The sequence below is a fragment of the Passer domesticus genome, chromosome 14, assembly GCF_036417665.1.
Source record: "Passer domesticus isolate bPasDom1 chromosome 14, bPasDom1.hap1, whole genome shotgun sequence".
Lineage (NCBI taxonomy): Eukaryota > Metazoa > Chordata > Aves > Passeriformes > Passeridae > Passer > Passer domesticus.
This window is the reverse complement of record NC_087487.1, coordinates 2,219,905-2,243,169: the sequence shown is the minus strand read 5'-3', so window position 1 is coordinate 2,243,169 and position 23,265 is coordinate 2,219,905. Positions and strand designations below refer to the sequence as shown.

Sequence of the window (23,265 nt, the reverse complement as noted above, 5' to 3'; positions counted from 1 at the left end):
GAGCTGAGCCTGCCGGGATCAGAGCCTGATCCCATTGCCCGGGATGGATGGATGATGGATGGATGGATGGATGGATGGATGGATGGATGGATGGATGGATGGATGGATGGATGATGGATGGATGATGGATGATGGATGGATGGATGGATGGATGGATGGATGGATGGAAGGATGATGGATGATGGATGGATGGATGATGGATGGATGATGGATGGATGGATGATGGATGGATGGATGGATGGGTGGATGATGGATGGATGGATGGATGGATGATGGATGGATGATGGATGATGGATGGATGGATGGATGGATGGATGGATGGATGGATGGATGGATGGATGATGGATGGATGGATGGATGATGGATGGATGATGGATGGATGATGGATGGATGGATGATGGATGGATGATGGATGGATGGATGATGGATGGATGATGGATGGATGGATGGATGGATGGATGGATGGATGATGGATGGATGATGGATGGATGGATGGATGGATGGATGGATGGATGGATGGATGATGGATGGATGGATGGATGATGGATGGATGATGGATGGATGGATGATGGATGGATGGGTGGATGGATGGATGGATGGATGATGGATGGATGGATGGATGGATGGATGGATGGATGATGGATGGATGGATGATGGATGGATGATGGATGGATGGATGATGGATGGATGGATGGATGGATGATGGATGGATGATGGATGGATGATGGATGGATGGATGATGGATGGATGATGGATGGATGGATGATGGATGGATGGATGGATGGATGGATGATGGATGGATGATGGATGGATGGATGGATGGATGGATGGATGGATGGATGATGGATGGATGGATGGATGATGGATGGATGATGGATGGATGGATGATGGATGGATGGGTGGATGGATGGATGGATGATGGATGATGGATGATGGATGGATGGATGGATGATGGATGGATGGATGGATGATGGATGGATGGATGGATGATGGATGGATGGATGATGGATGGATGATGGATGGATGGATGATGGATGGATGATGGATGGATGGATGGATGGATGGATGGATGATGGATGGATGATGGATGGATGGATGGATGGATGGATGGATGGATGGATGGATGATGGATGGATGGATGGATGATGGATGGATGATGGATGGATGGATGATGGATGGATGGGTGGATGGATGGATGGATGGATGATGGATGGATGGATGGATGGATGGATGATGGATGGATGGGTGGATGGATGGATGGATGGATGATGGATGATGGATGGATGGGTGGATGGATGGATGGATGATGGATGGATGGATGGATGATGGATGGATGGATGGATGGATGGATGATGGATGGATGATGGATGGATGATGGATGGATGGATGATGGATGGATGGATGGATGGATGGATGGATGGATGGATGGATGATGGATGGATGGATGGATGGATGGATGATGGATGGATGGATGGATGGATGGATGGATGGATGATGGATGGATGGATGATGGATGGATGGATGGATGATGGATGATGGATGGATGATGGATGATGGATGGATGGATGGATGATGGATGATGGATGGATGATGGATGATGGATGGATGATGGATGGATGATGGATGATGGATGGATGGATGGATGGATGATGGATGGATGGATGATGGATGGATGATGGATGGATGGATGGATGGATGGATGATGGATGGATGATGGATGGATGGATGGATGGATGGATGGATGGATGGATGATGGATGGATGGATGATGGATGGATGATGGATGGATGATGGATGGATGGATGATGGATGATGGATGGATGATGGATGGATGGATGATGGATGGATGGATGGATGGATGATGGATGGATGGATGATGGATGGATGATGGATGGATGATGGATGGATGGATGATGGATGGATGATGGATGGATGGATGATGGATGGATGGATGGATGGATGATGGATGGATGATGGATGGATGGATGGATGGATGGATGGATGATGGATGGATGGATGATGGATGGATGGATGATGGATGGATGGATGGATGATGGATGGATGGATGGATGGATGGATGGATGGATGGATGGATGGATGATGGATGGATGGATGGATGATGGATGGATGGATGGATGATGGATGGATGATGGATGGATGGATGGATGGATGGATGGATGATGGATGGATGGATGATGGATGGATGATGGATGGATGGATGGATGGATGGATGGATGGATGGATGGATGGATGATGGATGGATGGATGATGGATGGATGGATGGATGGATGGATGGATGGATGATGGATGGATGGATGGATGGATGGATGATGGATGGATGGATGGATGGATGGATGGATGGATGGATGATGGATGGATGGATGATGGATGGATGGATGGATGATGGATGATGGATGGATGATGGATGATGGATGGATGGATGGATGATGGATGATGGATGGATGATGGATGATGGATGGATGATGGATGGATGATGGATGATGGATGGATGGATGGATGGATGATGGATGGATGGATGATGGATGGATGATGGATGGATGGATGGATGGATGGATGGATGGATGATGGATGGATGATGGATGGATGGATGGATGGATGGATGGATGGATGGATGGATGATGGATGGATGGATGATGGATGATGGATGATGGATGATGGATGGATGGATGATGGATGGATGATGGATGGATGATGGATGGATGGATGATGGATGATGGATGGATGATGGATGGATGGATGATGGATGGATGGATGGATGGATGATGGATGGATGGATGATGGATGGATGATGGATGGATGATGGATGGATGGATGATGGATGGATGATGGATGGATGGATGATGGATGGATGGATGGATGGATGATGGATGGATGATGGATGGATGGATGGATGGATGGATGGATGATGGATGGATGGATGATGGATGGATGGATGATGGATGGATGGATGGATGATGGATGGATGGATGGATGGATGGATGGATGGATGGATGGATGATGGATGGATGGATGGATGATGGATGGATGGATGGATGATGGATGGATGGATGGATGGATGGATGGATGGATGGATGGATGGATGATGGATGGATGGATGGATGATGGATGGATGATGGATGGATGGATGGATGGATGGATGGATGGATGATGGATGGATGGATGATGGATGGATGGATGGATGGATGGATGGATGGATGGATGGATGGATGATGGATGGATGGATGGATGGATGGATGGATGATGGATGGATGATGGATGGATGGATGGATGATGGATGGATGGATGGATGGATGGATGGATGGATGGATGATGGATGGATGGATGGATGGATGGATGGATGGATGATGGATGGATGGATGGATGGATGGATGATGGATGGATGATGGATGGATGGATAATGGATGGATGGATGGATGGATGGATGGATGGATGGATGGATGGATGGATCCATGTATGGATGGATGGATCCATGGATCCATGGAGGGCACAGATCCATTTCCATCCCCACCCCAGATTTATCCCATTATGTTCCCATCCCGTTTCCCCCTCTCCCTCTCCTGGCTCCCTTTTCCCAGTGATCCTTTGGGAATTGATTGATGGGGCTGGGAATCATTTATCCCATCCCATCGGGATCCTCAATGTCATTCCAGCAGAGCCGTTCATGGCCCTAAAAACACCCAGAAAATGGGATTTTCCTGGCAGGGAAGGGAATTTTGGGACAGTAGGATTTTTGCAGTATTTTTAGACAACTTTTTCCAGGATTTGGGTTTTTCTGGGAGGTGTTCTGCCCCTCTGGAAGTGCCAGCCCCGTTTTTTGGGGTGGATGAGCTTTGGGGCAGGATAGGGGCAGGGAAAAGAAGATCCTGATCCCACAGCCCAGGACTCCAGGAATAACGTCCTGATCCTTTGGGATCACTGTGGGATCGGGAACAACGTCCTGATCCTTTGGGATCACTGTGGGATCGGGAACGACGTCCTGATCCTTTGGGATCACTGTGGGATTGGGAATAACGTCCTGATCCTTTGGGATCACTGTGGGATTGGGAATAACGTCCTGATCCTTTGGGATCACTGTGGGATTGGCAACAATGTCCTGATCCTTTGGGATCACTGTGGGATCGGGAATAACGTCCTGATCCTTTGGGATTGCTGTGGGATTGGGAATGACGTCCTGATCCTTTGGGATTGCTCCCATTCCCATCTCTCCCTGTCTCCCCTCCCACCTGAGCCCACCCAGGGGTGACCGAGGGACCTTCGGGGGGACACGCGGGGGGGCCTGGTGGGCTCGTGACCAATGGCGGTGTGACAATGGCAGTGACACCGTGTCAGTGTCACCGCGTCTGTGTCCCCAGTGTCACCGGGTGAGTGTCACAGTGTCAGTGTCACACGTGTCAGTGTCACAGGGTCAGCGTCACAGCGTCAGTGTCACCAGTGTGTCACCAGCATCAGTGTCACAGGGTCAGTGTCACGGTGTCACAGTGTCAATGTCCCCAGTGTCACCAATGTCAGTGTCACAGTGTCGGGGTCATCGTGTCAGTGTCACAGGGTGTCTGTCTCACAGTGTCACACTGACCCAGTGTCACAGGGTCAGCGTCACCAATGTCACACGATCAGTGTCCCCGTGTCGGTGTCCCCGTGTCCCCAGAGCAGCGCCAGCCCGCGAGCCGCTGTGCGAAGGGGACACCTGGTGGTGGCACTGCCTTGTCACAGCCAGCCCCGCTCGGCGACGCGCGACTGCCACCCAGTGCCACCCGCATGGGACACTCAGTGCCACCTGCATGGGACACCCGGGCACAGCAGTGCCACCTCCATGGGATGGAGGGGCGGGAGCCGGCGCAGCTCCGCAGCACCGAGCTGGACGCGCTGACCCGGGACAGGCTGGGTGCGTGCGGGCACGGGCAGGGCACTGCCAGCTGCGGGTGACAGGGACAAGGCACAGTGCCCTGGGCACGGGCAGGAAATGCTGGGCACTGCCACCCACATGAGTGACAGGGACATGGTGTGTCACCCTGGGGACGGGCAGGGCACTGGACACTGCCACCGGGGGTGGGTGACAGGGATATGGTGTGTCACCCTGGGGACGGGCGCAGCACTGAGCACTGCCACCCCGGTGGTGACAGGGCTGTCCCCGCAGCCACCCCGGTGGTGACAGCGCTGTCCCCGCAGCCACCCTGGGGACACTGGGCACTGCCATCCCCGGTGGTGTCAGGGCTGTCCCCGCAGCCACCCTGGGGACGCTGGGCACTGCCATCCCCGGCGGTGACAGGGCTGTCCCCGCAGCCACCCTGGGGACATAGGGCACTGCCATCCCCGGCGGTGACAGCGCTGTCCCCGCAGCCACCCTGGGGACATAGGGCACTGCCATCCCCGGCGGTGACAGCGCTGTCCCCGCAGCCACCCTGTCCCGCGAGCTGGCGGCGGGCGCGGCGGAGCTGCGGGCGCGGCGGGCCCGGGAGCAGCGGCTGCAGAACGAGCTGATCCGGGTAGGGCCCCGCGGGCACCGGGGGCTGCCCCGGGCTCGGGCCGTGCCCGGCACTCCCGGGCCGCTCTCCCCGCAGAAGAACGACCGCGAGCAGGAGCTGCTGCTGCTCCAGCGGCGCCGGCAGCGGGACAAGGTGACACGGCTCGGGTGACACGGCTCGGGTGACACGGACGGGCCGGGGACACCGCGAGCCCCCCGGGCCGGCCCGGGCTGGGCACGGAGCCCTGGCACCGCGCTGGGGACACGGCGACAGCGGTGCCTGTGCCCAGGTGATCGAGGCCATGGAGCGGCTGCTGCGGGACAGGAGCGCCGAGAGAGCCGCGGGTGGGCAGGAGGGGACAGCCACAGCCGGGGTGTCCCCAGTGTCCCTGGGATGGTCCGGGGTGGGCAGGAGGGGACAGCCACAGCCGGGGTGTCCCCAATGTCCTGGGATGGTCCGGGGTGGGCAGGAGGGGACAGCCACAGCCGGGGTGTCCCCAATGTCCTGGGATGGTCCGGGGTGGGCAGGAGGGGACAGCCACAGCCGGGGTGTCCCCAGTGTCCCTGGCATGGGCCGGGGTGGGCAGGAGGGGACAGCCACAGCCGGGGTGTCCCCAATGTCCTGGGATGGGCCGGGGTGGGCAGGAGGGGACAGCCACACCCGGGGTGTCCCCAACCCGGCTGTGGGGTCCCTGGGATGGTCCAGGTGGGCAGGAGTGGACAGAGACCCTTGGGGATGTCCCCAACCCTCAGAGATGTCCCCAGTCCTCCCTATTATGGTCCGGGGTGGGCAGAAAGGGACAGGGACACTCAGGGATGTCCCCATACCCCCTGTCCCCCCTGGCAGGGATCCCCCACTCCCGAGCCCCGGGCCCGGCACAGGCCGGCGCTCGCTGTCCCCCTGTCCCCGCGCCCAGAGGGACACAGGACACGTCCCGCTGTTCCCCCGAAGGTGCCCCCGCACAGGTGCCAGCTCTCAGGTGCCACCCCACAGGTGCCACCCTGGCGGCGCTGCTGGCCCCGAAGCGGGAGGAGCCGCCCGGAGCCGCGGTGAGAGCGGGAGGGGACACGGGGCTGGCACCGGGGACACGGGGCTGGCACAGGGGACACGGGGGACACAGGGGACACGGGGGACACAGGGGACAGAGGGGACACGGCAGCGGGGTGTCACGGGGGTGTCATGGGGGTGGCACGGGGCTGGCAGGGGTGGCACGGGGGTGGCACGGGGCTGGCACGGGGGTGGCACGGGGCGGTCCCCAGCCGCTCTGCCGTGCCCACAGCGGCTCCGCGGGGCCCGCGAGAAGCTGGAGCTGCTGGCCCGGCTGGAGGAGGCGCAGGGCCGGGCCCGGGCGCTGGAGAGGCAGGTGGGCACCGCGGGAGGGCTGGGGGTCACACAGGGGGCGAGGGGTCACATAGAGTGTTTGGGGTCATGTAGCTTGTTTGGGATCACGCAGCATGTTTTTGGGATCATCCATCATGGTTTGGGGTCCCCCTGCCTGGTTTGGGGTCCCCAGCCCATTTCAGGGTCCCCCAGCCCATTTTGGGGTCCCAGCCCATTTGGGGTCTGTCCCAGCCCATTTTGGGGTCCCCATGGCAGTTTGGGGTCTGTCCCTGCCCATTTTGATGTCCCCAGCCCATTTGGGTCTGTCCCAGCCCATTTGGTGTCCCCAGTCCCTTTGGGGTCTGTCCCTGCCCCTTTGGGATCTGTCCCTGCCCTTTGGGGTCTGTCCCGGCCCTTTGGGGTCTGTCCCGGCCCTTTGGGGTCTGTCCCAGCCCTTTGGGGTCTGTCCCGGCCCTTTGGGGTCTGTCCCAGCCCTTTGGGGTCTGTCCCGGCCTGTTTGGGGTCTGTCCCAGCCCTTTGGGGTCTGTCCCGGCCCTTTGGGGTCTGTCCCAGCCCTTTGGGGTCTCTCCCGTCCCTTTGGGGTCTGTCCCAGCCCCTTTGGGGTCTGTCCCAGCCCCTTTGGGGTCTGTCCCAGCCCTTTGGGGTCTGTCCCGGCCCTTTGGGGTCTGTCCCTGACCTTTGGGGTCTGTCCCTGCCCTTTGGGGTCTGTCCCGGCCCTTTGGGGTCTGTCCCAGCCCCTTGGGGTCTGTCCCAGCTGCAGGAGGCCGCCCGGAGCCGGGCCCGGGAGCAGCAGGAGTTGGGGACGCGCCTGCGGGAGCGCGGGCTGGCCCTGGTGAGCCGGGGACAGGGGACAGTGGTGACACCAGAGACCTGCAGTGACCTGCAGTGACCTGCAGTGACAGCGGTGTCCTGCAGTGTCCTACAGTGTCCCCCATGTCCTACAGTGTCCCCAGTGTCCTACAGTTACCCTACAGTGACACCAGTGTCCCCCTGCCCACCCCAGAGCCCGTCCCTGGGAATGTCCCCAGTGTCCCCAGTGTCTCCAATGTGTCACTGCCCACTGCAGAGCTCTCCCCTGGGAGTGACCCCCAGTGTCCCCAGTGTCCCCTGCCCCCCCCAGAGCCTTCCCATGGGAGGAGAATGTCCCCAATGTCCCCAATGTCCCCGGTGTCCCCCGTGTCCCCAGTGTCCCAAATGTCCCCAGTGACTCCTGCCCACCCCAGAGCCCTCCCCTGGGAGTGACTCCCAGTGTCCCCCATTGTCCCCACTGACCCCGATGTCCCCAGTGTCCCCAGTGTCCCCAATGTCCCTCAGTACCCCCACTGTCCTCAATGTCCCCGGTATCCCAGTACCCCCAGTGTCCCCAATGTCCCCAGTGTTCCAAATGTCCCCAGTGTCCCCAGTGTGTCACTGCCCACTGCAGAGCCCTCCCCTGGGAGTGACTCCCCATGTCCCCAGTGTAGCCAGTGTCCCCGGTGTCCCTAATGTCCCCAATGTCCTCAGTATCCCAGTGTCCCTGGTGTCCCCAGGGTCCCAGTGTCCCTGGTGTCCCCAGGGTCCCCAATGCCCCAATGTCCCCAGTGTCCCCACTGTCACCACTGTCCCAGTGTCCCCACTGTCCCCACTATCCCCACTGTCCCCATGGTGTCCCCAGTCCCCCCAATGCCCCCAATGCCCCCCATGTTACAATGTCCCCAGTGTCCCCAGTGTCCCCAGTGTCCCCTGTGTCCCCAGTGTCCCCGGTGTCCCCTGCCCCCAGAGAGGTTCTGGATGTCCCCTGTGCCCCCCCCGTGCCCCCAGCCCCTCCCGGCCCTTCCCATGGAGCGAAGCCAGGCAGAACATTCCAGAACATTCCAGAACATTCCAGAGCATTCCAGAACATTCCAGAACACTCCAGAGGCTCAGGACATTCCAGGGGCTCGGGGCAGCTCGGTGGGACCCCGGAGCCAGAGGGGACCCCCATCCCCTCCCCTCCCCCTCTGTGTCCCCAGAGCGCGGCCCTGGCAGCGTGCCCCTGTCCCCAGGCGCCACCGCGGGTGCGGCGCTGTCCCCGTGTCCCCTCCTCAGGGCTGGCCCTCGAGGGGCCGCAGGCTCAGCTGGATGGGCCGGTCCGGGACCAGGATGAGCTCGAACTTGGTGCCGATCTCCACGGCCCGCGCCGTCTCGATCCTGAAGTTCTCCAGGAGCTGCGCGGGGAGGACACGGCGCTGGGGCCTTGGGGACACCGTGGGACAGGCCCGGGGCCACCTCCGAGGCCACTCCGAGCTGAGCCGGGCCAGCATCCCACAGCATGGACCCTGGGCCACCGCGCTGTCCCCTCGTGTCAGGGACTCCATGGGGACAGACCCCATGGTCACTGAGCTGTCCCCTCATGTGGGGACAGAGCCTGGAGCCACCGTGCTGTCCCCTGGCATTGGGGACCCCATGGGACAGACCCTACGGCCATCCATGTTGGGGACCTGTGTGATGGACCCCACGGCCACCGCTCTGTCCCCTCACATCAGGGATCCTGCAGGATGGACCCTGTGACCACCATGATGTCCCCTCACATCGGGGACCCCAAGGGGATGGAGCCTGCAGCCATCGTGCTGTCCCCTCATGTTGGGGACTCCACAGGACAGACCCTGTGGCCACCACACTTTGCCCTCATGTTGGGGACCCTGTGGGACAGACCCCACGGGCACCGCGCTGTCCCCTCGTGTTGGGGACCCCATGGGTAAGGACCCCACAGCCATCCATGTTGGGGACCTGTGTGATGGACCCCACGGCCACCACTCTGTCACCTCGCATCAGGGATCCCACAGGATGAACCTTGTGACCACCGTGATGTCCCTTCCCGTCAGGGACTCCACAGGGACAGACCCCACGGTCGCTGTGTTGTCCCCTCATGCTGGGGACCCCGCAGGATGACCCCCACAGCCACGGCGCTGTCCCCCGGCGCCGGGGACAGGGGACACTCACGTGCATGAGGAAGAGCTGCATCTCCAGCTCGGCGATGCGGCGGCCCAGGCACTGGCGGGGCCCGAAGCCGAAGCCGAGCCCCAGGAAGGGCTTGGGGCCGGCGGCCAGCCAGCGCTGCGGCCGGAAGCGCTCGGGCTGCGGGAACACGGCGGGGTCGCGGCCCATGGCGTACAGCCCCACCTGCACCAGCGTCTGCGGGGGACAGGGCCTCGTGTCACCGTGTCACTGTGTCACCGTGTCCCTGCATACCCATGTCCTCATGTGCCCGTATGCTCGTGTCCTCATGAGCCCATGTTCCCATGTCCTTGTGTCCTCGTGTCCTTGTGTCATCATCTCCTTGTATCATCAGGTACTCATGTCCTCGTGTCCTCATGTCCCCACATCCTTGTGTCCCCATGTTCCCATGTTCCCGTGTCCTCGTGTCCTTGTATCATCATCTCCTTGTATCATCATGTACTCATGTCCTTGTGTCCTCATGTCCTCGTGTCCCCGATCCTTGTGTCTCCAGGTCCTCATGTCCTTGTATCATCATGTCCTCATGTCCTCGTATCCTCGTGTCCTCATGTCCCCGTGTTCCCATGTCCCTGTGTCCTTGTGTCCTTGTATCATCATGTCCTTGTATCATCATGTCCTCATGTCCTCATGTCCTTGTGTCTTCATGTCCTCGTGTCCCTGATCCTTGTGTCTCCATGTTCTTGTGTCCTTGTATCATCATGTCCTCATGTCCTCGTGTCCTCTTGTCCTCATGTCCCCACATCCTTGTGTCCCGATGTTCCCATGTCCCCGTGTCCTCGTGTCCTTGTGTCATCATGTACTCATGTCCTCATGTCCTCATGTCATGTCCTTGTGTCCTCGTGTCCCCAGTCCTTGTGTCTACATGTTCCTGTGTCCTTGTATCATCATGTCCTCATGTCCTCGTGTCCTCATGTCCTCATGAGCCCATGTTCCCATGTCCCTGTGTCCTCGTGTCCTTGTATCATCATGTCCTTGTATCATCATGTACTCATGTACTCATGCCCTCGTGTCCTCATGTCCTTGCATCCTTGTTGTCCCCATGTCCTCATGTCCCCATGTCCTCATGTCCCTGTGTCCTCATGTCCTCATGTCCTCGTGTCACCACATCCTCATGTCCTCATGTCCCCGTGTCCCTGTGTCCCCATTTCCCTGTGTCCCTGCATCCCCACATCCCAGTGTCCTCGTGTCCCCACACCCCCCTGTCCCTGTGTCCCCCTCTCCCCACATTCTTGTGTCCCTCCTCCCCATGTCCCCATTTCCCTGCATCCCTGCATCTCCATCTCCCCACATCCCTACCTCCCTGTGTCCCTGTGTCCCCATGTCCCCCCTGTCCCCATATCCCCATGTCCCACCATCCCCCTGTCCCCCTGTCCCCCCTGTCCCCATGTCCCCGTGTCCCCGTGTCCCCGCTGTCCCCATGTCCCCGTGTCCCCACTGTCCCCATGTCCCCACCTCCCCCTGTCCCTGCTGTCCCCATGTCCCGGTGTCCCCACCTCCCCCTGTCTCCCCTGTCCCCATGTCCCCGCTGTCCCCGTGTCCCCTCTGTCCCCACGTCCCCCTGTCCCCACTGTCCCCCTGTCCCCCCTGTCCCCGCTGTCTCCATGTCCCCACCTCCCCCTGTCCCCCTGTCCCCGCTGTCCCCATGTCCCGGTGTCCCTCACCCCGGGCGGGATGCGGTAGTCCTGCAGGATGACCTCGTGCGTGGTGTACCTCTGCAGGGTCACAGCCACCGGGTGCAGCCTGCGCGACACGTGCCACCGCGGGCTTTGGGGACACTCCGGGGAGGGCGCTGTGACCTCCTCGCCTGAGCGGCCCCTCCTCACCGGACCCCTCCTCCTCCTTCTCACCTGAGCCTTTCCTCCTCACCAGAGCTCCTCCTCCTCCTCCTGCCCCACCCAAGACCTTCTCCCTTCCTGCCCCACCCATCACCTGAGCCCCTCCTCCTCCTCCTCCTCCTCCTCCTCACCTGAGTGTCTCCTTGATGGCGGCCTTGAGCAGCCGTGTGGATTTCAGCATCTTCTCGCGGTCGCCGCCCGCCTCGCGCTTGGCTGCCAGGACCTCTGCCCGCAGCTGCTCCTGCACGCCCGGGGCCCGCGCCAGCTCCAGCATGGCCCACTGCAGGGTCATGGACGTCTGGGGACAGACACGGGGCACGCAGCTGCCGGGGTCTGCTCAGCCCTGCCAGGACCTGCTCCATGGTGCCAGGACCTGCTCAGGGCTGCCAGGACCTGCTCAGCCCTGCCAGGACCTGCTCAGCCCTGCCAGGACCTGCTCAGGGCTGTCAGGACCTGCTCAGGGCTGTCAAGACATGCTGAGCCCTGCCAGGACCTGCTGAACCCTGCCAGGACCTGCTCAGGGCTGCCAGGACCTGCTCAGGGCTGTCAAGACATGCTGAGCCCTGCCAGGACCTGCTGAACCCTGCCAGGACCTGCTCAGAGCTGCCAGGACCTGCTTGGTGCTGCCAGGACCTTCTCCTCCCTGACTTGGCACTGCCCCACCCATCACCAACCAGGACCTTCCCCCTGTCCCACCAATCACCAACCAAGACCTTCCTCTGCCTGTCCCAACACCAAGCAGGACTTTCTCCCTACCCCACCCATCACCAGCCAGGACCTTCTCCCTTTGCCAACCAGGACCTTCTCCCTGCCCCATCCAGGACCTTCTCCCTCCCTGCCCCACCCATCACCATCCAGGACCTTCTCCCTGTGCCAATCAGGACCTTCTCCTTGTCCCACCCATCCCCACCCAGGACCTTCTCCCTGTCCTGTCCCCACCCAGGACCTTCTCCCTGTCCCACCCAGGACCTTCTCCCTGTCCCGTCCCCAGGCCCGTACCGTGTCCACGCCGCCGGCCATCATCTCGGTGACGCTGGCGCGGATGTCGTCCAGGGGCAGCTTGTCGCGCAGGATGAGGTTGCCCAGGATGCCCACGTGCTCCCGGCTGCTCCTGCGCCGCAGCCGCAGGTCCCGGTACACGTTCTGGATGCACTGGTCCGCTGAGGGGACACGGGGACACCCCGGGGACACGTCAGTGTCACCGCCCTGGGAGCGGCTTCACCGCGGAGGTGAAACCTCCCAGAGGGAAATGGATTTGTAGGAAATTTTAATATCTACGCGTAAATTTTGAGGTAAGAAATGTTGATTTAGAAGTGTTGGGGAAGAGGATGGACAATGCTGAGAGAGAAGCTGGATCAGAAATGAGTTTTGGAGGAGGTTTTGAAGGAAGGTTGGGTCAGAAATAAGTTTTGGGGGTGGTTTTGTAAGAAAGGTTGGGTCAGAATAAGTTTCGGAGGAGGTTTTGGAGGAAGGTTGGGTCAGAAATAAGTTTTGGAGGAGGTTTTGAAGGAAGGTTGGGTCAGAAATAAGTTTTGGAGGAGGTTTTGAAGGAAGGTTGGGTCAGAAAAAAGTTTTGGAGGAGGTTTTGAAGGAAGGTTGGGTGTTTGGAGAAACGGAACGATGGAGGACGGGCTGCAGCGGGATTTATGGGGGTGTTTATGTGATTGGTTTGGGTGTCTGTGGGGTGATTGGGAAAGGCTGAGAGGTGGAGGAATGGCTATGGGGTGACCATAGAGGTGACAGAGTGAGGTGTCCCCAGAGGTGACAGGGTGAGGTGACAGGGTCACATGACAGGGTGAAATGGCATGGCAAGGTGTCCCCAGAGGTGACAGGATGAGGTGTCCCCCAAGGTGTCCTCAGAAATGTCCCCAGAGGTGGCAGGGCGAGCTGACACGGTCACATGACAGGGTGAAATGGCATGGCAAGGTGTCCCCAGAGGTGTCAGGGTGAGGTGACAGGATGAGGTGACAGGGCAAGGTGGCAGGGTGAGGTGTCCCCAGGGGTGGCAGGGCAAGCTGACAGGGTGAGGTGGCAGGGCAGGGTGACCAGGCGAGGTGTCCCCAGAGGTGACAGGGTGAGGTGGCAGGGCAAGGTGTCCCCAGAGGTGGCAGGGCAAGGTGACAGGGTGAGGTGGCAGGGCAGAGTGGCAGGGCAAGGTGTCTCCAGAGGTGTCCCCAGAGATGTCCCCAGAGGTGATAGGGCGAGCTAGCAGGGTGAGGTGACAGGATGAGGTGGCAGGACAAGATGACAGGGCGAGTGTCCCCAGAAGTGTCAGGGTGAGGTGACAGGGCGAGGTGTCCCCAGAGGTGGCAGGGCGAGGTGGCAGGGGAGGTGGCGGGTGGCACTGACCCTGGTAGAAGATGGCGTCCCAGGCCTGCACGTGCTGGCGCCAGGTGCGGCTGCGCAGGCGCCGCAGCAGCGCGGGCGGCAGGTACAGCATGGGCGCCGTGGTGTGGAACATGCGCGACACGGCCTCGATGAAGCGCTGCGCCTCGGGCTGCACAAAATCCTGCAGCAGCCCCAGGCGCTGCCCGTACAGCACGTGGCACACCGCTGGGGACAGACAGGGACACGTCATTGTCATTGTCATTGTCATTGTCCCCATCCCCATCCCCATGGCCACTGGGACCAGCCCCAGGCACTCCCTGTACAGCACGTGGCACACCGCTGGGGACAGACAGGGACAGTCAGGGACACGTCATTGTCATTGTCATTGTCATTGTCATTGTCATTGTCATTGTCACTGTCCTCATCCCCATGGCCACAAGGACCAGCCCCAGGCGCTCCCCGTACAGCACGTGGCACACCACTGGGGACAGGGACAGGGACACGTCATTGTCATTGTCATTGTCATTGTCATTGTCCTCATCCCAATGGCCACAGGGACCTCCCTGTACAGCACGTGGCACCCTGCTGGGAACAGGGACAGTCAGGGACAGTCAGGAACAGTCAGGGACATGCCATTGTTCCTGTCCCCATGGCCATGGCCACTGGGATCTCCCCGTACAGTGCATGGCACACGGCAGGGGACGGGGACAGGAACAGTCAGGGACACGTCATTGTCATTGTCCTCATCCCAATGGCCACAGGGACCTCCCTGTACAGCACGTGGCACACTGCTGGGGATGGGACGGAGACAGGGACAGTCAGGGACATGTCCCCATGGCCACAGAGACCTCCCCAGGACATGGCACACCGCTGGGGACAGGGACAGGGACAGGGACAGGGACAGTCAGGGACATGTCATTGTCCCTGTACCAGTCCCCAGGGCCACAAGGACCTCCCCGTACAGCACATGGCACACCGCTGGGGACAGGGACAGGGACAGTCAGGGACGTGTCCCCATGGCCACAAGGACCAGCTCCAGGCACTCCCGTACAGCACATGGCACGTGGCTGGGGACAGGGACAATCAGGAACATGCCCTGTCCCTATCCCTGTCCCCATGGCCAGAGCGACCAGCCCCAGGTGCTCCAAGTGGCTGTGAGGGACCTGTCCCTGTCCCCAAGGCCATGGAGACCTGGCCCAGGCGCTCCCAGTGACCGTCAGGGACACGTCCCTGTCCCCAAGGCCACCTCCAGCCTTGCCGTGGCCATGGAGACCTGGCTTGGCCTCCTGTTTGTCCCTGAGGGGCTGGCATGTCACCAGCTGGGGGCCACGAGAGGACAAAGGCTGCTCTGGGGGACAGCGCACCCGGGGAGGGGACAGCACACCCGGGGAGGGGACAGGCCACCTAGGGAGGGGACATCACACCCGGGGAGGGGACAGGCCACCTAGGGAGGGGACATCACACCCGGGGAGGGGACAGGCCACCTAGGGAGGGGACATCACACCCGGGGAGGGGACAGCGCACCCGGGGAGGGGACAGCGCACCCGGGGAGGGGCCACCCTTCTTTGCTGTCCTTTGGCCAATGCCTGAGGCTGGGGCTGGCGGTTTTGGGGAGTTTTAGGGTTTTTTGGGAGTTTTTTTGGGGTCTTTTGGGGGTTTTGGTTTTTTGGGTTTTTTGGTTTTTTTTTGTTTTTTTTTTTTTTTTGTTTTTTTTTTGGGGGGGGGTTGTTTTTTTTTTGTTTTGGGGCTTTTAGGGGTTTGGGGAAATTTTTGGGGGGAGGGTTGTTTGTTTTTTTGGGCTTTGGGGGGGTTGGGGTGTTTTTGGGGGGGGTTTGCTGACTTTGGAATTTTTAGGGTTTTTTTTTGGGGGGGTTTCAGTTTTTTAGGGTTTTGGGGTTTTGGGGTTTTGGGGGTTTTGGGGGTTTTTTGGGTGGGCTGTTGAGGTTTTGGGGGTTTTTTGGGTTTGGAGGATTTTGGGGTTTTTTTGTGGAGGGTTGGGCTTTTGGGAGGGGGGTTGGGGGTTTTTTTGTTTTGTTTTTTGGCGGGGTTTGAGTTTTTTGTGGTTTTGGGGGGATTTGGGGGGGCTTTGGGTTTTTTGGGAGGGGATTTTGGTGGCTTTAGAATTTTTAGGGTTTTTTGGGGGGGGTTCAGTTTTTTAGGGTTTTTGGGGTTTTTTGGGGTTTTGGGGTTTTTTGGGGGGTTTTGGGGATTTTGGGGTGGGCTGTTGGGGTTTGGGGGGTTTTTTCTGGAGGGTTGGGTTTTGGGGGATTTTGGGGTGGGTTTTTTTTGGTTTTGGTGGAGTTTGAGATTTTTGTGGTTTTGGGGGGGAGTTGGGTTTTTTTGGGAGGGGATTTTGGTGGCTTTAGAATTTTTAGGGTTTTTTGGGGGGGTTCAGTTTTTTAGGGTTTTGGGTTGGTTTTTTGTTTTGTTTTTTGGCGGGGTTTGATTTTTTTGTGGTTTTGAGAGGGGGTGGGTTTTTTTGGGAGGGGATTTTGGTGGCTTTAGAATTTTTAGGGTTTTTGAGGTTCTTTGGGGTTTGGGGTTTTTTTAGGGTTTTGGGGGTTTTTTGGGGGATTGGTTTTTTGGGATGTGTAGGGGTTTTTTGGGGCTTATTTGGGATTTGGGGCTTTGGGGGGTTTGGGGGGATTTTTTTGTTTTTGTTTTGGTTTGGTTTTTTTTTGGTTGGTTTGTTGGTTGGTTGGTTGGGTTTTTTTGGGGGGGCGGTGGATTTTTTTGGTTTTTATGGGTTTTTTTGTGTTTTTTTAGGTTTTTTGGGGCCAGGTGTCACTCACACTCGAGGGCGAAGCGGAAGAGCTCCTGGCTGAAGTCTCCGGTCCAGCAGCCGCGGCCGCTCTGCCGCGCCTGGGCCCGCGCGCGCCGCACGAAGTCCTCGCCCACGGCGCTGAGCAGGGGCACGAAGGCGGGCACGGCCGCGGGGGCCAGCGCCTCCTGGTTCAGCAGCAGCCGGTCCGAGCGCCACGCCTCGCCCGTCCTGCGCGGGCACACGGCCATGGCACCCCAAAACACGGCCATGGCACCCCGAAACACGGCCCAGGGCCCCAAAACACGGCCCAGGGCCCCAAACACAGCCCAGGGCACCCCAAAACACGGCCCAGGGCCCCAAACACAGCCAATGTCCCCAAAACACGGCCCAGGGCCTCAAAACACGGCCCAGGGCCCTAAACACAGCCCAGGGCACCCCAAAACACGGCCCATGGCACCCCAAAACACGGCCCAGGGCCCCAAAACACGGCCCAGGGCCCCAAAACACAGCCCAGGGCACCCCAAAACACGGCCCATGGCACCCCAAAACACGGCCAATGTCCCCAAAACACAGCCCATGGCACCCCAAAACACGGCCCAGGGTACCCCAAAACACGGCCCAGGGCCCCAAAACATGGCCCGGGGCCCCAAAACACGGCCCAGGGCCCCAAAGTGCAGCCCAGGGCCCTAAAACACGGCCCATGGCACCCCAAAACACGGCCCAGGGCCCCAAAGCGCGGCCCAGAGCCCCAAAGCGCGGCCCAGAGCCCCAAAACACGGCCCAGGGCCCCAAAACACAGCCAGGGTCCCCAACGCCCTCCGGTCGTGCCCGCACCCTGCCCTGGGACTGTCGCGGCAGGAGCCCAGATTTGGGGTCCCCCAATCACTTGGGGAGCCTGGATTTGGGGTCAGCACTCACTGGAGGGGATTTGGGATCCCCACTCACTTGAGCAGCTCAGGTTTGGGGACCCCACTTCTGGGGATTTCGGCTCCCAACTCACTTGAGGAGCCCGGTTTTGGGGTCCCCACTCAGTGGAGGGGATTAAGGGTTTGCACTCATATGAGGAGCCCAGACTTGTGGTCTCCACTCGCTGCAGGGGATTTGGGATCCCCAATCACTTGAGGAGTGACAGGAGGCCAGATTTGAGGTCCCCACTCCTTGGGGTTTGGGGTCAATTGATGAGCCTGGATTTGGGGTCCCCAGTCACTTGAGGGGGATTTAGGGTTCCCCAATGACTTGAGGAGATTTGGGGTCCCCACTCACTTGAGAAGCCCAGATTTGGGGTCCACACTCTTTGGAGGGGATTTGTCATCCCCACTCACTAGAGGAGACCAGATTTGGGGTCCCTACTCAGTTGAGGAGCCCAGGCTTGGGGTCTCCACTCACTGGAAGGAATTTGGGGTCAGCATTTGCTTGAGGAGCCTGGGTTTGGGGTTCTCACTTCTGGGGATTTGGGGTCCCCACTCACTTGAGAACAGACTTGGGGTCCCCACTCACTTGAGGAGTCCAGATTTAGGATCCCAAATCACTGAAGAGGATTTGGGGTCCCCATTTACTGGAGGGGATTTAGGGTCCACACTTCCTTGAGGAGCCTGGATTTGGGGTCCCCACTCACTGGAGGAGTGTCAGGAGCCGGGATTTGGGGTTTCCACTCCTTGAGGAGCCCAAATTTAGGGTCCCCACTTGCTGGAGGAGTGTCCAGGGCCAATTTGGTGTCCCACTCGCTTGAGGAGCTTGGGTTTGGGGTCCCCAATGCTGGGGATTCGGGGTCCCCATTCCCTTGAGGAGCCCAGATTTGAGGTCCCCCCTCCCTGGAGGGTTGGGGTGCCCCTGGAGGCTTTGGGGTCCCCACTCACTGGAGGGGATTTGGTGTCTTCACTTACTTGAGGAGCCCAGGTTTGGGATCCCCAGTCACTGGAAGGGATTTGGTGTCCCCACTCCCTTGAAGAGCCTGGGTTTGGGGTCCCCACTGCTGGGGGTTTGGGGTCCCCGCTACTGGGGATACGGGGTCCCCACTCCCTTGAGGAGCCCAGATTTGAGGTCCCCCTCCCCGGAGGGTCGGGGTGCCCCTCGGGCTTTGGGGTCCCCACTCACTTGAGCAGCACGCCGTAGGGTTTGTTGCGGAAGTCGCGGTAGGCCACCCAGGGGGGCACGCGGAAGCGCTCGGGCAGGGCCCCCTCGGCCTGGAACAGCGTGGCCGCGTCCGCGGGGCTGATGATGTTCACGCTCTCGTACACGCCCAGCTTCTCCCTGGGGACCAGCAGCGCCAGTGCCCTGGGGGCGGCCTGTCCCCACGGCAGTGGCATGTCCCTATGGCAGTGTCCTGTCCCCACAGCAGTGTCCTGTCCTGTCCCCATGGCAATGTCCTGTCCCCACGGTAGTGGCATGTCCCTATGGCAGTGTCCTGTCCCCACGGCAAGGTCCTGTCCCCATGGCAATGTCCTGTTCTGTCCCCATGACAGTGTCCTGTCCCCATGACAGTGTCCTGTCCCCCATTATCCCCAAATCCCTCATCCACAGGGCCCTGTCCCACAGTCCCTGTCCCCCCACAGGACACAGGGGATGTCCCCCTGACCCGCAGTCCCTGTCCCCTCTTGACCTTCACAGCCCTTTCCCCTCCCACCCCTCGGTCCCTGTCCCCTCCCTGGGCCCTACATGTGTGTCCCCCTGCTCCAGCTTTCCTGTCCCCTCCCTGGGCACAGCATCTGTCCCCAAATCCCGTCCCAAGTTCCCTGTCCCCTCCCTGGGCACAGGACCTGTCCCTCCCACCCCGCGGTCCCTGTCCCCTCCCCTCTTGTCCCTCACGGTGTCCCCAAGCCGGGCCAGGCTCCTCCAGCAGCTCAGCCCCGGACTGGGAGCGGGGCTGGGCTGGGGACAGGAGGGGACACGGGAGGGGACACAAAGAGGGGACACAAGCAGAGGAGTGAGATGGGGACAGGTGGAGGGGACACGGGTGGGGGGACATGGAAGGGACACGAGCAGGGGACCGAGGAGGCGATGCGGGGAGGGGACGCCGGCAGGAGGCACAGGGAAGGGGACACGAGAGGGGACACGGGCAGGGCACCGGGCAGGGGACGGGGGGAGGGAAAAGGAGCAGGGGACAGGGACTGGGGACACGAGGGGAGTACACGGGGAGAGGACCGAGCAGGGGACAGGGCAGGGGACATGGGAGAGGACACAGGGAGGGGACACAGGGAGGGGACACGAGCAGGGGACTCGGGGACAAGACACAAGGAGGGGACAGGAGGAGAGTACACGGGCAGAGGATCGGCAAGGCGACACGGGGAGTGGGCACAGGGAAGGGACACGGGCTGGGGACACTGTGGGGGACACGGGTGGGGACAGAGGCAGGGGACCGGGCAGGGAACACAGGGAGGGGACACAGGAGGGGACACAGGGAGGGGACAGGGACATAGGAGCCGGCAGGGCACACAAGGGGGTGACAGGGGCAGGGCACACAGGGAGGGGACAGGGGCAGGGCACACGGGGAGGGGACACGGAGGGGGACACGCGGAGGCCACACCGCCTGACCTGTAGATGGGCCCGAAGCGCTGGAAGTTGCGCGCCATGCTGAGGTGCAGCGTGCCCAGGCCGCCCTCCTGCCAGAAGCGGTACAGGCTGAGCCAGCCCGCCCGCCACTCGCCGGGCACCTGGTCAAAGGGCCTGGGGACAGCGGGGACAGCCGCGGGGACAGCCGGGGGGACAGCCGGGGGGACGGCGCCCGCAGCCCCCCCGAGCCAGCGACCCCGCGCGGCCGCGGCTCGGGGACATCCCCGCAGGGCCCCGCGCTGGGTGACAGCTTGGGCGAGCATGGGGAGGTGGCCCCGAGGGACGCGGGGACCTCGCTCTTATACCGAGCCGCTCCCGCCCCGCCCCGCGGGGACAGCCCCGCCGCCGCCAGGTGACACGGTGGCCTTGGCGGAAGGGAGGGATGTGCCCCAAAAATGATAACGAGGCACGGGGCGCGTCACCCCGGCCGGGACAGCCTTGGGGGCCGCCAGCCAGGGTCACCCCGCCGGGGGTGGCCTTGGGGACTCGGTGCCACTGCTGGGGGCGCCTCACGTGCCGGGGGCGGGCTCGGCATTGAGGGCTCCGTCCCAAATCCCAGACAGCAAACCCTGATCCCAAACACCAAATCCCTAATTCCAAACCCCAAATCTCAAACTCCAAACCCCCAAATCTCAAACCCCAATCCCCAGTCCCAAATCCCAAACCCCTAATCCCAAACCCCAATCCTAAACCCCAAATCCCAAACCCCAAAACTCAAAACCCCAAAACCCAAAACCCCAAACCCCACATTCCAAACCCCAAATCCCAAGCCAAAATCCCAAGCTCCAAACCCCAAACCCCAAATCCTCAAGCCTAAAACCCCAAACTCCAAATCCCAAATCCCAAACCCCGAACCCCAAACTCCAAATTCCAAACCCCAAATCCCAAGTCCCAAAACCCCAAACTCCAAAACCCAAACCCCAAACTCCAAATCTCAAACCCCAAAACCCCAAACTCCCCGTGGGAGCAGGGAATGGCTTTTGGGGTGTCCCGAGCCGGGGATGAATCTTGTCCCTTGTCCCTTGTCCCGTGTCCCTTGTCCCCTGTCCCCTGTCCCCAGGTGCGACAGTTCCCGCTGGGGTGGGGCACAGTGGGGAGGGGACACGGGGTCCCCTCTCTGGGGTGTCCCCGGGACAGGGACGAGCGGCGGGGACCCCGAGCGGGGCTGGCGGCGGATGCGACACCGGCGACAAGCACCGGGGGGCGCGCCGGGCCCGTCAGTGCCACCGCGGGGACAGCGCTGTCCCCTGACTGGGCACACGGGCTGTCCCCTCCTGCCCCATGGTCCCTGTCCCCCCCTGTCACCTCTCCAGGGCCAGGACGTGTCCCCCGCTGTCCCTGTCCCCACTGCTGGCCCAGCCCCAAACCCCGCTGGCTGCAGCCCCACGCCTTGGGGACATGGTGGCACAGTGCCACCCCTCCTGTCCCCCGGCACTGTCACCGTCCTGGGGGGGACCCGCTGTGTCCCCTCCTGCCACGGACACGGGGCAGGGCCCAGGGGACACCGAGGGACAAGGAGGGACACCGAGGGACAAGGAGGGACACCGAGGGACACTGAGGGACAGTGCAGGACATGGAGAGACACCGAGAGACACTGGGGGACACAGAGGGACATTGAGGGGCACTCAGGGACACCAAGGGACATGGAGGGACATGGAAGGACACGGGGGGACACTGAGGGACACAGAGAGATGCAGAGGGACACCGAGGGACACCGAGGGTCATGAAGGGACACTAGGGGACACGGAGGGACACCGAGGGACACGCAGCTCCACGCCGAGCCATTGTCCCCACCCCTGACGTCACAGCCCATCAGTGTGTCACCTCCGCACCCCCTGCAGCCCCTTCCCGCAGGGTGGGGACACGCCAGCACCGCCCCTGTGAGTGTCGTCTGTCACACGGGTGTCCCCTGTCACACGGGTGTCCCCTCACGGGTCCTGCCCTTGTCCCCAGCCGGAGAAGCCACCGAGCTTTCCGCCACCCGCGGAGCTCGAGGGGACAGCCGTGTCCCCTGCCGGGGGCTCCGGAAGGGCTCGGCGGTGCCAAGGGACCCGCGGCGACACTTCGTCCCCAGCCGCGGTGACAGGAGCGGGGACAGAGCCGCGTCACCTCCCCGCGGTGTCACCTCCCCGCGGTGTCACCTCCCCGCGTGGCCCTGTCCCCGGTGCCACCCCCGCCGCCACCAGCGGCCCCTCCGCAGCGCTCCGGCCGCGCGGGGGAGGTGACACCGCGGGGTTTGTCACCTCTGGGGCCAGCGGGTGACACCAGGGCCACCCCTCCCCCGGGGACCCGGGCACGCCCCGCTGCAGCGGGGATTTGGGGCCGGGAAGGGATTTGGGGCCGGGAAGGGATTTGGGGTCTCTGCCCCCCGAGCCCATGGGATGGGATGGCCCGGAGGGGACACTCAGGGGACATTGCCACATCCCCGGGGGCCCGAGCCTGGAGCTGCGGCTTCGCTTCCTGACCCCGAAACTGCCCCTGCTGCACAGGGACCCCTCTGCCCCACAGAAACCCTACAGAGACCTCCCTGTCCCATAAATACCCTATAGAGACCTCCCTGCACCACAGGAACCCTATAGGGACATCCCTGCCCCACAGAGCAGCTCAGAGACCCCTCTGCCCCATGAAAACCCTATAGAGACCTCCCTGCCCCACAGAAACCCTATAGAGACCCCCCCCTGCCCCACAGAAACCCTAGAGGGACCCCCCTGCCCCATAGAAACCCTATAGAGACCTCTCTGCCCCACAGAGACCCCCCTGCCCTATAGAGACCTCCCTGCCCTACAGCAGCAGCTCAGGGACCCTTCTGCCCTACAGAAATCCTATAAGGGCTTTCTCGGTGGGACCCTGCCCCAGAGAGACCCCCCTGCCCCACAGAAAACCCTACAGGGACCCCTCTGCCCCATGGAACCCTCCTACCCCATAGATGTGCCCCTGTCCTACAGAGACCTCCCAGCCCCACAGAAAGCCCTATAGGAACCTCCAGAGGG

The 23,265-nt window shown here is 61.1% G+C and overlaps 1 protein-coding gene across 1 annotated transcript; it reads right to left on the bottom strand.

Annotated features, from left to right (window-relative positions):
* Positions 1–7,404: 7,404 nt before the first annotated feature.
* Positions 7,405–22,877, bottom strand: LOC135280908 (cholesterol side-chain cleavage enzyme, mitochondrial). The gene is made up of 9 exons (XM_064389298.1): positions 20,258–22,877; positions 18,821–18,976; positions 16,755–16,954; positions 13,984–14,187; positions 12,634–12,794; positions 11,766–11,932; positions 11,461–11,539; positions 9,785–9,976; positions 7,405–9,009 (listed from the first exon to the last, which is right to left on the bottom strand). Exons 1-9 carry the CDS (start codon positions 20,536–20,538, stop codon positions 8,887–8,889), a joined length of 1,563 nt encoding a protein of 520 aa, XP_064245368.1. The 5' UTR covers positions 20,539–22,877; the 3' UTR covers positions 7,405–8,886.
* Between the last annotated feature and the right edge of the window lie 388 nt (positions 22,878–23,265).

Coding starts and splice junctions, on each gene's coding strand:
- LOC135280908 (XM_064389298.1), bottom strand. CDS start 20,538: ATGCTCGCCCAAGCTGTCACCCAGCGCGGGGCCCTGCGGGGATGTCCC. Junction 18,977..20,257: donor CGCTTCGGGCCCATCTACAG/GTCAGGCGGTGT, acceptor GCTGGTCCCCAG/GGAGAAGCTGGGCGTGTACG. Junction 11,540..11,765: donor GCCATCAAGGAGACACTCAG/GTGAGGAGGAGG, acceptor CGTGTCGCGCAG/GCTGCACCCGGTGGCTGTGA.